Below are 15,058 nucleotides of genomic sequence, written 5' to 3'. Positions count from 1 at the left end.
ACTAGGGTTGTGGAGAGCAATGACGTCACTGATTCATTAAAGTTAAGTACCAGTGTCGCCTCCGCGTTGAATCAGTTCACATAAAAATTTTGCTTCATTACAACATGCACAGAATCAAACCACGATCCAACACTCCCAGCAGAAAGCAGCACTCGCAGGCTGCGCATCCTAGGAACTTGCCAGGCGCAGCCGGTGGTTTTCTGGCATGCGCTTTCTACGAGTGTTGCTCCCTCCCCGGGAGCGCTGGATGGTGGAATTCGCTGTAAACGAAACAAACAGTACACACAAAGTGCAACCACAAAGACCGGGAGTAATGAAAAGTCGAGGCTGTGAAGCTTTTAACTACCAAATAACTGAAATATAGAGGCAGAATTAAGAGAACAGTTGGGGTACATCTTAAAAGATATGTTTGTATTTGTGGGTGGGGACACGCGTGTGATTTTTTTGTGAATGGGAGCTGACCAGACGTTAAGTAGATTTTCCTTATGCAAGTCGGGGTGGCCAAAGCTGTTGATAGATCTGAACAGTGACTGTGAATGTGAGAGAGTATGCTAAAAGTGCAAAAGTATTACACAAAGTGCAAGAGCAATACACACTTGAGTGCATTGCAGCTCAATAGATCAGAGTGGGATCTGTGTCTCCACTGTGGTCTATTTTTTGTGCCCTGACAGATATTGCTCACTTAGAAATGACATGCAGAACAACCATGTTGCCACAGTGATGCTCACATTTTTAAAAATTGCATTTATATAGTACCGCAGGACTTCCCAAAGCGCTTTACAGCCAATGAAGTATTTTTGAAGTGTAGTCACTGTTATAATGTAGCAAACGCGGCAGCCAATTTGTTCACAGCAAGCTCCCACAAACAGCAATGTGATAATGACCAGATAATCTGTTTTAGTGATATTAGTTGAGGGATAAATATTGGCCAGGACACCGGGGAGGACTCCATTTCTCTTTTTCGAAATAATGCCATGGAATCTTCTGCGTCCACCTGAGGGGGAAGACGGGACCTCGGTTTGGCATCTCATCCAATAGACCGACAGTGTTGAGCTCCCTCAGTACCACACAGGCTTGAACATGCACATGCCTGGCACACCGACATCAGGGCTATAGAAAGTGTTGCTGCACAAATGGCTACTGAAAAAAAACACGGTGAAGACAATAGCTTATTTTACTGTGCTGCTTTGCTATATTCTTTGTGGAAACAACTTAAAAGTGAAGTTAAATTTGCTGAGCTCATAATACTAGAGTCTACGCACAGCAGAAGGGTGCAAAACCAGCTAGTGGAGGCTTTCTCCTGCTGTAATGTGCTCAGGAGTCAGACTGCCAATCCGCCTCTCGAGTTATACTGCCACTTTTGCATTGATGCTAGTGTAAGTGCAGTATAAATGGATGTCTGCAGGTATATTGTGCGTTGGTGTACATTGGCAAAATGTTCCTGGGAACAGGAGTGATTTACACCCTGAAATGGCAAATTCTTCAATATTTAAACCATTGATGAGTACTTTCTTTAAACTTGACAGCAGCACTATATTCACTGAAATCGTAAGGTGGCTGGCCTGACCAATGAAAGAGACTGACAGTCAGTAACACACAAACAAATGAAACTTGGTGAAACCTGAACTCTGGAGGACTATACCTTAACACTCAGTTCATTGATAAAGTCTAGTGACAACCATCAGGTACTGTACCTTCAAACTTAGCTCATTCATAACATTCTACTGACAATCATTAAAACTGAATGTCACACTAGAGTGTTATTAACTGTAAATCATTTAATAAGCATTTTAGTACCTAAATATACATCTTTTTTCCTCCCCTCTCCTGTGATGAAACAATACTGATTAAATCGTATAAACTACGGTCTCCAGGTACACAGGTAACTTGCCTGCAGATTCTACCATTCCATCCCTCACTCTCCCCCATCCAGGGCTTGATCAAAAATAGAGGGTCTCCGTGGCTTATGACAGACATGACAACATGCGAACTTCGGGGGGAGGGGGGGGCTGAGCAGCAAAGGTCCTTGGCAGGCACATCTTGGCACTTACACCGAGACGTAGCCTCTCCCCCTGATCTTTAACCTGCTCAACTACTCCTTGTGGGGGCAAATGCTGTAAATAGGCACATTCTGAGGTCACTTAGAGGCTAATTGCAATTGCTTCAGGAAGTCTGTCTCTTGATTAGTAGTTGCTTGTAAATCTCTGGGAGAAGCCAGGTTAACAAGGTCAGAAGAAACCGACAGGAAATTACTGGCTTAGTTTCTCTTCCTTTTTTTTGAAACGATGCTTTTTGATAGTTGGTAGGTTCCTTACCTAATCAGTAGCTGTTTTATGGATATGACACATCAGCACATCAGGTGAAAGTGTGGCATTCACTTTGCATGTGTGACCTAGGTACAATCATAGAATCAAACAGCCCAGAAGGAGGCCATCCGGCCCATCATGCCTGTGCTGGCTCTTCGAAAGAGCTATCCAATTAGTCCCACACCCCTGCTGTTTCCCCATAGCCCTGCAATTTTCTCCCCTTCAAGTATGTTTCCAATTCCCTTTTGAAGGTTACTATTGAATCTGCTTCCTCCACCCTTTCGGGCAGTGCATTCCAGATCATAACAACTCGCTGCATAAAAACATTTCACCTCAGTTTCTTTTGCCAATTACCTTAAAACTGTGTCCTCTGGTTACCGACCCCTCTGCTAGTGGAAACAGTATCTCCTCATTTGCTCTGTCAAAGCACTTCATGATTTTTAATACAACACTTTCATTATACGTGTATATTGATATTTTCCTCTCTTTGCTAAAGATATGGCAACGGTTCGAGTATAAATGGGCTGTGCACTGGGCAGGCACATCAGTGCATTCATACAGGACAGCGGCCATTAAACTGTTCAATGTGTAGAAAGGAAGTCACTCGGCCAGATTCAATCTGCTGACACACCAGCATGTTACTACTAACCACAGAATTATGAGAAGCTCTAATGGCAGGAAGAGCTTTAAACATAGAGAAGAACAGATTTGCCATTAGCTCATTCTCCAGCCAATGAAGTACTTTTTTTTTTAAAGTGCAGTCACTGTTGTAATGTAGGAAACGTGGAAGCCAATTTATGCACAGCAAGATCCCACAAGCAGCAATGAGATAATGACCAGATAATCTGTTTTTATTGATGTTGGTTGAGGGATAAATATTGGCCAGGACACTGGGGAGAACTCCCTGCTCTTCTTTGAAATAGTGAAGTGGGGAGTTCCACCATCGACTTAGGCCAACTGTTTCCCTAGCATTACCAATCAGAAGGAATTGTACCCACTTATTCCTCAAATTGTTTTTGAGGTAAAGTGAGGTTTTAATGTTTCTGGAAGCAAGATCTCTCCACACATACACCATTTCCACTTATAGGGTTTTCACTTCCCACGATAGCGGACTGGTTAACAAATTTGTGCAAAATTTCCTTGTTCACTATTTTAACATCGTTAATTAACCCGCTTATTTTAAAGGAATTTTACACAAACTTGTTAACCAGTCTGCTACCAGAGGAAATGAAACCCCAGTGTCTTATCTTAGAATGGTTGCAGCACAGAAGGAGGCCATTCAGCCCATCGGGCCCGTGCCGGCTCTCTGCAAGAGCAATCCAGTTAGTCCCACTCCCCCGCCATTATGGTTAATGTCTATAGATTAGCCACCATGTAAAAGGCTACAGACTGGAGGTACATAGATTGTCTAAGCTTTGAGCTCAACAATGACAGACTTAAGTAGTTTCTAACTGAATTTAAATCTAAAGGCAGCTGTGGTGGCAGAGATGGAATATGGGCATGGTTAACGCCAGCAGGGAAGAGTCCCTCTCTGTATCTGACACACTCCTAAAACTGTTATTTCATTGGGTACGGCAGTGTAATGGTTATGTTACTGGACTAGTAATCTAGTAGAGGATGAGTTCAAATCCCAGCAGTTTGAGAATTTGACTTCAGTTTAAAAAAAAATCTGGAAACAAAAAGCTGGTATCAGTAAAAGTGACCAAAAAGCTGTCAGATTGTCACAAAAACCCAACTGCTTCACTAATGTCCTTTAGGAAAGGAAATCTGCCATCCTTACCCGGTCTGGCCCATACATAACTCCAGTCCCACAACAATATGTATGACTCTGAAGTGGCCGTTCAGTTGTGTCAAACTGCCACAAAGAATACTGCAACGGTTCAAGAGGAAGGTTCACCATCACCTTCTCAGGGCTATGAGCAATAAATGCTGGCCTTGCCAGCAATTAAAAAAAACAAAGTACACAGAGAAAAAGGGGTTTAAAGCACTGAGATAGCCAGATTAATCGTGGTTCTTTGGGTAGAAGAGCCCTTTGGTTTTACTGGTACCTGTAACATCAAAAACTTGTATTTTGGCTCCCCTCATTAGAAAAATCTCTCGGAGCATTTTGCACAGAGGAGGGGGGAGAGGAGGATGGTGAATATGAGATGGCAAAGATTGAGGGAGTGCAACGTTATAGTCGAAGAGAAGGACGTTGAGGAGATTTTGAAGGCAAGGACGGAGGTGGCAAAGGGAATGGAAGGAGTCAGGGAGTTCCAGAGGACAAGAGCTTAGTGGCTGCATGAGCGGTCACTACTGGTGGAGCAGGGGATAAAGAGTGATCTGGTGTTACAGGGGGAGAGAATGTGAGGCTGGAGAAGCTCACTGGGGCAGGATGGGGAGGGGAGGCCCTGAAACGGATTGAAAGCAAGGCCAAGAATTTTGAAGCCAACTTACTGGAGCAACGGAACGGCTGAAGAGCTTGAAGAGGTGATGGGAGTGCGGGACTTTGTGTGAGGGAGGATGCGGATATGACATTTAGAATGCACTGTAAATTGTGGAGGGCTGAGCTGGAAAAGCATAAAGCCTTAAGATGATGAAGGCATGGCCTAGGGTTTTGATGGCAGTGAGTAAGAGGAAGGGGGCAATGTTGTGCAAATGGAAGAAAACAGCATTATTGTGGAGTGGATGTGGGAGAGGAAGCTGGTCTCAGTTTAAGCAGCTCGCCAAGATTCCTCACCTCCTCACTCAGCCCGGGGTACACACCACCTCACTCAGCCCGGGGTACACACCTCCTCACTCAGCCTGGGGTACACACCTCCTCACTCAGCCCGGGGTACACACCTCCTCACTCAGCCCGGGGTACACACCTCCTCACTCAGCCTGGGGTACACACCTCCTCACTCAGCCCGGGGTACACACCTCCTCACTCAGCCCGGGGTACACACCTCCTCACTCAGCCCGGGGTACACACCTCCTCACTCAGCCCGGGGTACACACCTCCTCACTCAGCCCGGGGTACACACCTCCTCACTCAGCCTGGGGTACACCTCCTCACTCAGCCCGGGGTACACACCTCCTCACTCAGCCTGGGGTACACACCTCCTCACTCAGCCCGGGGTACACACCTCCTCACTCAGCCCGGGGTACACACCTCCTCACTCAGCCCGGGGTACACACCTCCTCACTCAGCCCGGGGTACACACCTCCTCACTCAGCCCGGGGTACACACCTCCTCACTCAGCCCGGGGTACACACCTCCTCACTCAGCCCGGGGTACACACCTCCTCACTCAGCCCGGGGTACACACCTCCTCACTCAGCCCGGGGTACACACCTCCTCACTCAGCCCGGGGTACACACCTCCTCACTCAGCCTGGGGTACACCTCCTCACTCAGCCTGGGGTACACCTCCTCACTCAGCCCGGGGTACACACCTCCTCACTCAGCCCGGGGTACACCTCCTCACTCAGCCCGGGGTACACACCTCCTCACTCAGCCCGGGGTACACACCTCCTCACTCAGCCCGGGGTACACACCACCTCACTCAGCCCAGGGTACACACCTCCTCACTCAGCCCGGGGTACACACCTCCTCACTCAGCCCGGGGTACACCTCCTCACTCAGCCCGGGGTACACACCTCCTCACTCAGCCCGGGGTACACACCTCCTCACTCAGCCCGGGGTACACACCTCCTCACTCAGCCCGGGGTACACCTCCTCACTCAGCCCGGGGTACACACCTCCTCACTCAGCCCGGGGTACACACCTCCTCACTCAGCCCGGGGTACACACCTCCTCACTCAGCCCGGGGTACACACCTCCTCACTCAGCCCGGGGTACACACCTCCTCACTCAGCCCGGGGTACACACCTCCTCACTCAGCCCGGGGTACACACCTCCTCACTCAGCCCGGGGTACACACCTCCTCACTCAGCCTGGGGTACACCTCCTCACTCAGCCTGGGGTACACCTCCTCACTCAGCCCGGGGTACACACCTCCTCACTCAGCCCGGGGTACACCTCCTCACTCAGCCCGGGGTACACACCTCCTCACTCAGCCCGGGGTACACACCTCCTCACTCAGCCCGGGGTACACACCACCTCACTCAGCCCAGGGTACACACCTCCTCACTCAGCCCGGGGTACACACCTCCTCACTCAGCCCGGGGTACACCTCCTCACTCAGCCCGGGGTACACACCTCCTCACTCAGCCCGGGGTACACCTCCTCACTCAGCCCGGGGTACACCTCCTCACTCAGCCCGGGGTACACACCTCCTCACTCAGCCCGGGGTACACACCTCCTCACTCAGCCCGGGGTACACCTCCTCACTCAGCCCGGGGTACACACCTCCTCACTCAGCCCGGGGTACACACCTCCTCACTCAGCCCGGGGTACACACCTCCTCACTCAGTCCGGGGTACACACCTCCTCACTCAGTCCGGGGTACACACCTCCTCACTCAGTCCGGGGTACACACCTCCTCACTCAGCCCGGGGTACACCTCCTCACTCAGCCCGGGGTACACACCTCCTCACTCAGCCCGGGGTACACACCTCCTCACTCAGCCCGGGGTACACCTCCTCACTCAGCCCGGGGTACACCTCCTCACTCAGCCCGGGGTACACACCTCCTCACTCAGTCCGGGGTACACACCTCCTCACTCAGCCCGGGGTACACCTCCTCACTCAGCCCGGGGTACACCTCCTCACTCAGCCCGGGGTACACACCTCCTCACTCAGCCCGGGGTATACACCTCCTCACTCAGCCCGGGGTATACACCTCCTCACTCAGCCCGGGGTACACCTCCTCACTCAGCCCGGGGTACACACCTCCTCACTCAGCCCGGGGTACACACCTCCTCACTCAGCCCGGGGTACACACCTCCTCACTCAGCCCGGGGTACACACCTCCTCACTCAGCCCGGGGTACACCTCCTCACTCAGCCCGGGGTACACACTTCCTCACTCAGCCCGGGATACACACCTCCTCACTCAGCCCGGGGTACACACCTCCTCACTCAGCCCGGGGTACACACCTCCTCACTCAGCCCGGGGTACACACCTCCTCACTCAGCCCGGGGTACACCAGAGCTGAACGTGTGGGCAGAGAAGAAGCAGCTATTGGAAGCGATGTAATGCTTATACTGCAACAAGTATAAGCATAACTGGGAGGCAGCAATGCCACAGACACAGGCGGCAGAGGAGAAATATTGGAGGAGAATGAAATGGTCTATAGTGTCAATAAAGCCAAGGAAAGATGGAAAGCATCTTGGAAGATGGAAAGCCATGGCCTCAGTCATTAGTGACTTTGACCAGAGCGATGTTAGTGCTGCAGATGGGGCAGAAACCAGATTAGGGATCTCGTACAAGGAGTGGTGCGAGTGTTGTTGCAAGGCAATGTATACATTCCAGGATTTTGGAAAGTGAGGGAAGGTTGGAGATAGGGCAATAGTTGGAGAGAATGGAAGGGATGAAAGTGGGTTTCTTCAGGAGGGAGTGCTGACAGTCTTGATGGAGGTAGAGACAGTGCCAGAGGAAAGAGACATATTGGTGATTTTTGTGTACCATAGGGCTGAGGAGGCAAAGCCAAATGATCAGGAGCTGCGATAAGAGAGTAGAGGATTGAGGGAGCAGGTGGTAGGCTTCGTGGATGGGATGAGTGTGCTGAGGGGGCGATGGAGAGACACAACAGAGAATGTGATTGGTGAGGGTTTTGTTCGGTGGAGGGCAAGTGGGAGAGCTGGGCGTTGAGGGTTAGGGGGAGTTGAGTGGTAGTCATAGTTGGCATTGACTGCAACATGGATGATCTCAATTCTAGATATGGAATGGTCCATAAGTTCTTCGCATTTTGAGGCGAGGATGGGAGGCTGTGGAGGAGAGAAAAATGAACAGGCAGTTTGTGGTGCAGCAGAAAAATTTGGAGTTGTTTCTGAAACTGTACTTAAATAGATTAAGCAAAGATAATCATCAGAGGTACGGCTACACAGTACATGAGTTCCAACGCTCTGCATCACAGTTAGATAGGAAGCTGGTGTAACAGAACCTGAAATTTTTGCTTTTCTGTTATGTTATTTTAGATGTTCAAGCTATAAATTTATAGATGGCTTCAGCCAGCTGTGCCTCTGGGATGACTTTGTGTGAGAATTCCCTTATTCTGTTGTGATTTGGCAAGTACGTGGCATCTGACTCATAGTGAGAGAACTGTGGACCATTAGCGCATGATTTGCTGTGTTGTGCGTTTGTTAAGGACAATCTTCAAAGGGTCTGCTTTTGCATCAAAGAAGGGACACCATATAATCCAGGAACCATCTCATGGTCTCCAGTCTTCTTTGTCATCTGGACTTTATGTGGCATGTAAACAGGAATTCTGGGAACTATGTCCTCCCATTCAGAGATTGTTATTAAGAACTTACTGGAGAGAACTGCAAGGATTTCAGATGTTACTTTCTTGTTTTTTTAATAGTTCATATATTGTGGAAGTTTGGTTCTTATACTCTTAGTAATTTACTGTATATTTGCTTCTGCATATAATTCAATCTGTAAATAAATCTGACTGAATAGTTTAACCTGTACACAATGTTCAGATGGCATGCTAATTTCCGCCTTCTGAGGTGATGGGAAAATGTGGTTGGCATCCCATCTATTATCCAGTGAGCAATTTACTACAATTAGGGTTAGTCGTTAAACCTGGACATGCTAATCCATACACTGTAGACAAAGATGAAGGTTTGAATTCATTATGAGCTCTGTCTAGTAATGGAAGCTGCCATCTAGCTGTGGATACAAAAGTTGGGGAAAAGCCTGAACTGTAACAGCAGGTTTGTGCCTACAATTCCTCATCCGGCCTCACCCATGCGGGGTTTGGGGAGGAGTGGAGCGACGTGGAGGTCAGATACTTGTGCAGATGCAGGAGAAGAAATGGTAAGGATTGGCACACCAGACTGTTCTCACAAACCTCCTAACAGCTGCCTACAGAGTGGCATTGGCAATAGTGGGCTGTCTATCCATTGTGTCGACTGGGAATGTCCATGGAGCACACAGATCACAGGAGAAGGGAAAGGAAACAATAAAATTCTGTACAGAGCAGAGCAAAGTCACACACCATATTTATGAGAAAAGTTAAATGATAAGTATTTTGAACTGGAGTGCGCATTGGCATTTATACTGCACACATATTGACATAAGAGCTCACGCTAAAGGAGTTTGGAAAGAGGAATCCAGCAGGGTTTACCCCTGCCAAGTTAGTGCCAAATCCTTGTAAGGTCATCCTGGCACAGCTGTGCCTGGATAATCTTTTACCACATCTGACCTGAGTGCTCAATAAATAAAGAACTTATATTTCTATTGCACCTTTCACAACATCAGGGAGTGCCAAGCGTTTCGCAGCCACTGATGTACAAGTGTCGTCACTGTTGTAATGTAAGGAAACATGGCAGCCAATTTGCGCACAGCAAGCTCCCATAAACAGCAATGAGATAAATGACCAGATAACCTATTTTAGCGATGAGGGATAATATTGGCCAGAACACTGGAAGAACTCTCCTGCTCTTCTTCCAAAAGTGCCATGGGATCTTTTACGTCCACCTGGGAGGGCAGATGGGGCCTCAATTTATCATCTCATCTGAAAGATGGCACTTCCGACAGCACAGTACTCCCTCAGTACTATACTGAGATGTCGGCCTAGATTATGTGCTCAAGTCTCTGGAGTGGAGCTTGAACCACGACCTTCTAACTCAGAGGGGAGAATTCTACCCCTGAGCCACAGCTGACAACTTAAATGTCGTCAAAGAGGGCCAAACAGCTCACTTCTCAGTTCACTTCTCTGTCATTTGGAAAAACATTGTGCAGAATGCCGAAAGCAGATTGCAACAACTGCAAATTAATCAATAAATGCAGCCCTTTATTCCACAGTCCTTCCCACTGCCTTTATACCCCCACCATTGGCGTCACAGATCACCAAGTTAATTTTGAAGCCTGACTGTAATTTACTACAGCATTTACAAAGTGCATTCTACATCATTGCACCCACATGTTTGTTTTGGCCAGGGACTGACAGTTAAGTTGTGGTTAAATGGGTTGGTTACTCAGAATAACAATAATACAGAGAATAATGTAATTGATACCCAGGAGAGATTAGAAGGGAATAAATCACATTGAAGGGTTAAGATGACTTCATAAACATGGAGAGTAAAGCCAGAGCAGTTTGTAACTATCTCAAGAATCACAGACAATATAAGAGCCTTGAAATTACTGCATCTTTTTTTTTATATATATAACATGGACTTCACATGGTGTTTTTCCTCAGTTTTCACTCCCTTTCCCCTCAAGGTGGTGAGTCATGCTGGAATATAATTACTTGGGTACTGGGCATCCTCCAGTACCTCACCCCAATGTCATCCCTAGTTGCCTGAGGTGGTGGTGATGGGGCTTCTCTTTGAACCACTGGTAGTGATTTAACACAAGTGAGTGGCTTGCTAGGAGACTATTGAGGGCAGTTAAGAGTCAACCACATTGGTGTGAGACTGGAGTCACATCTAGGCCAGACAGAGTAAGGATAGCAGGATTCCATCCCTGAAGGACATTAGTGAACCAATTGGGTTTTTACAACAATCCGACAGCTTTGTGGTCACTGATACCAGTTTCTTATTTCTGGATTTAAAAAAAAAACTGAATTCAAATTGCCATGGTGGGATTTGACCTATGTTCTACACTGGATTATTAGTCCAGGCTGCTGGATTACTAATTGAGTAGCATAACCATTACACCACCCTACCTATTTGTAGCAGGTTTATCCAACTGGTTTATTTTTAAACGATTAATCCTGATAAGCCTCCGAAAGCTTGTGGAATTTAATTTAAAATAAAATTTGTTGGACTATAACTTGGTGTTGTAAAATTGTTTACAATTGTCAACCCCAGTCCATCACCGGCATCTCCACATCTTGGCAGAGAAAGTGATTGAAGACGGAAGAAGTCGTGCAGTGGGGGGGTATTTGGGCAGGTGGTCTGCTGTAGTCTTCTCTTGTACATTTCTATGTTCCCACTCACACGCAAGACTCTTTCATTCAGACATAATCAGACACCAAGGAGCGGATTTTGCTCGTTAACAAAATGAATGCACGATAAACCGGGGAGGCTGCGGCGTGCACTAACTCCCGCGCCTGATATTCCGACTAATGCTCTCGGTGCATGAGTCGGGAGCGCTAATTCGCAAAATCTGCCCCACAATGTTCAGGAACTGTGCCCGAGTGCATTGGTCCGCCGACTGAATCAATCATCCTTTTTTTTGCAAAGCAAACAGCCTCTTGTAAAATATTATAGTTTGTACAATTACATTCCTATTTCGATTCAGTGGCAGTCCCGTAACCAAAGGAGCGGCATCCATCGTGTGGTTTAAAAGTACATTCCAAAAGGAAGTGCTTTTTAAAGAAAGATAAAACTTTGTTGATTAAGATATCAACCCTCTTAAAGCCAAAACGGTTCCACCTCCCATCGGGTTAGACCCAGTGGATGATAAAACAGCAACCACTGTACAGCATGCAGTCTGGGAAAGCGGTCCGGGGCTTCAGATGAGCAGGAGTTTACAGGTCAGACCTCCCGCCAACAAAATGAGCCAACTGATGAAGTGACAAAAGTAAATCTCTCCCTGACTCACAACTCCCTACCAGGAGGACCGGCTAGACACACTGGGGAGGGGTCATCGAGTACCCCGCTGGGATGTTAGCCCAGTATTCGGAGGGGCAAGGAGCAATTTTAACCTAATCTTTCAGTTGGGCAACTGACCAGATAGGGTGCAACGCTGGTTTCACACCCCGCCCACTGAAGTCAGTGGAGAGTAATATTGGGCGGGGTGTAAAACCAGCGTTCCAGCCGACCCTGTGGGTTTCCCGCCTGGCGAGTTAGGTTAAAATTACCCCCTGGGGCTATGATGGGGGAGAAGAGTCACTCCGCTCCCATAGGACGGGAGAACCCCACTGGATGTCAACCCTGTATTCAGAGGGGGCGAAGCTCTGGTTTCCACTAGCAGGGGCTACAAAGGTAATACTTCAGATTAATTTTTAAATATATTTATTTTTGAAAATTGAACGCCTTTCATTGTTAGATTGGTTGAAGGGATCACGGTCCTGGTAATTCTACCAACAGGACCAAACCAAGGGAAACTGCTCCCTGGCATGAACAGGGCCACAAATAACAGTATGTATATTTAAAGCAGCACACAGGAATCACAATGATCCAAGTTTAAGGTTCCTCAGCAAATTACTTGGGTGCATTATGATTCCGGTGAGAGGAGATTAAAGGGTAACAACATCGAGAGAGAGCAAGGGGCCAAATAGAAACAGGTCTCCCATTGTGAATAATAACACCTAGGGCAAGATTCTCACTGATGGTTAGTTTGCAACATGTCCTTTTTGAAGAAACTTGGCTGCCGAGAATTTCTCGGCCCCTCCTCCCCTTGAACAAAGACAGGAAGGCTGCAATTTTCCAGGGGTCCCGCGCCGTCGGAAAATCGTGCGCACTTTGCCCATATTTTTCTGTCCATTGATTTCAACTGGGCTGAAAATCACAGGACAACCACCTGTGATTTTCCGGTAAGTTCCCTGCTACACGGAAGACCCAGCCTGTGGCCCAAAGGCAGCCTCAGGAAATTCCACCCAAAACATTTAAATCTAAATAAAATGTATTTCCTTAAAGGGGCACTGTCTTGACAAAAAAAATGTTTGGCAAGTATTCCCTCCCTTCATTTGCAAACACTACAAGACAGTGCTGCGAACAGCTTTGTTATGTTATGCCACTTGATTGCAATGCGCCCAAAAAACAGTGTCCCTTTAACTGTCCCAGTCCTACATAAAACACACAAAAATGACACAGATAAAAGTTGACGAAATTATTTCATCCAGACTAGATTCTCATACACCATGGTGACTGTGACGAGTGATGAATTCTTTCGGGCAAACCCTTTGTTTATATTAAGAGGTGAGATGAATGTAAATATTTTAACATAATATGTTCAGAAAAAACTTCAAAGTGCAGGAAATCTGCAATAAGAACAGAAAACAATGCAAACCCCTCAGCACCTGAAAAGTTCTAGGTGGCAGACAATTCTGAGGAGTCTTCAACCCCTTAAAATTAACCTAATTTTATTTTTAAAAAATGCACAGCACAGGAAGAATGTGAGAAGAGGATTAAAGCTCCCGAAGGATCAGTGAAGATTAAAGCCTGATCCAGTGAAAGTTAAAAGCTCCCTCTCCCCCGAGATGGGATTCATGCTCCTCTGAGCTGGAGTCTGCTGAGAGAATTGCCTCCCTCCCCCCGTTGCGGCGGGAGATCGAGGTTAGTTCGTTGAAAATGACAAGAGAATCGCTGGGACCATCGCTGGGGGCAAGGATCGAGCGGATGCAGGGACTGGGCGGGGGGGGGGGGGGGAGAAGAGAAGACAGGTTGTGACACTAAAACAATGTACATTTATTGCTGGGTCGGGTCGTCGCGCCAAACGCCAGGAATGACATCTCAACGCTGCTTTTTCTTGCTAATAAAAATCAGACCTTGCTTAAAGATTTTTTTTTGAATATTTAGTTCTTAAAATGGTATTTTTGGCCACTACTCCCTTAGGTTAGAAACGTGACTGTCCGCATAAAATAGTGCAGGTAATTTAAAACAAAGGATCTCTTGGACTGTGGGTGAGAGGTGAATGTGGGTGAACTCGGTGTAAATTAAAGGGAGCGAGACAGTACTTTATACAGAATCTCCGAATGCACTGGAGGGAAACCTTTAATCTCCAGCCATATTCGAGTGTGCTCTGCTTTTAATTTTTAAAAACATTTATGATACATATTATAATTGTTAGAAATATTATCTAAAAAACAAGCGTTTTACCTACAAAAATACCCAATATTTAATCTGCCTGTTGCAAATGAGTTTAGATTATTCACACAGCCCTCACAGGTCCTGATGGGGAGGGAATAGAGAGAGGGGGTGGGGGGAATGCGGCAGGGTCTGAATGAAATGTGGTGGAAATGGAGAGACATCTTTTGATGGATGCATAATTTCCAGTTAAGACTTACGTACAGCCTGCCTCTCTGCGAATCCTTTCCTGAGGAATATGCAGGCTGGCCCGAGGAGATTGTGCATGAGAGCGCAGTTCTGAGCGAGGGCGAACAGGGGCTCCTGGTACTCGCCGCCTGCAGGGGACGCTGCTTCTGCTCCTGCTCCCACTGCATCCTCGCACGTCCTGGCTAATTTGTAGCTGTTTTTCTCCTCATGCCGAATCTTTCGCACCCCAATCATCAGCACACATAAAATAGATTAGAATCCAGCTAGCTGGACATTCATTTCTCTTTCAAAAAATATATGCTGATCATTTTTTTTAAAAAAGGTCACATGCATGGCGTCTGCTTTTTTTTTTAACTTTGGGTTAAATTTGAGCTAAAGAAAAGTTCTCACATGCAGGCAAACATTACATGGATTTGTATTTTTCTTCCCTTTTCGATGCACTTAGTACTATTCGAATATTCAATGCCCGTGCAATGCAGTACTGTACTTTGAATCTGTTTAGAATGCTGTTTAGTAACGCAGACATGCTGTTGAAAATATGTCTCTGTTTTTATTTGCAAGCGTTCCTAGGGAAATACGACACGTGCACAACACCAAACCGACTGCTCCAAGCCGAGTTCGGTTATAATACAAAGCAACACTTTATAGGGTGCACTCACGATTTTAAAATGCATTTAGATTTCACAAAGCACCTATACTCCAATAAAACTCAAGATTAT

The 15,058-nt window shown here is 47.0% G+C and overlaps 1 protein-coding gene across 4 annotated transcripts in view; it reads right to left on the bottom strand.

Annotated features, from left to right (window-relative positions):
- Nucleotides 1–15,058, bottom strand: part of LOC137342042 (calcium-binding protein 1-like) — a 91,167-nt gene that overhangs the window by 20,255 nt on the left and 55,854 nt on the right. Inside the window, exon 2 of one of the 4 annotated variants that reach the window (XM_068005654.1) lies at nucleotides 14,355–14,555. The exons of 2 other annotated variants lie outside the window; for them this stretch is intronic. In XM_068005654.1, coding sequence (XP_067861755.1) covers nucleotides 14,355–14,555 — 201 coding nt within the window. Of the gene's footprint in view, nucleotides 1–14,350; nucleotides 14,556–15,058 lie in introns of all 4 variants that reach the window. One more of the 4 variants, XM_068005655.1, reaches the window with a different exon arrangement.

The sequence above is a fragment of the Heptranchias perlo genome, chromosome 25 (assembly GCF_035084215.1).
Source record: "Heptranchias perlo isolate sHepPer1 chromosome 25, sHepPer1.hap1, whole genome shotgun sequence".
Taxonomy (NCBI): Eukaryota; Metazoa; Chordata; class Chondrichthyes; order Hexanchiformes; family Hexanchidae; genus Heptranchias; species Heptranchias perlo.
This window is presented reverse-complemented; position numbering and strand designations above follow the sequence as displayed.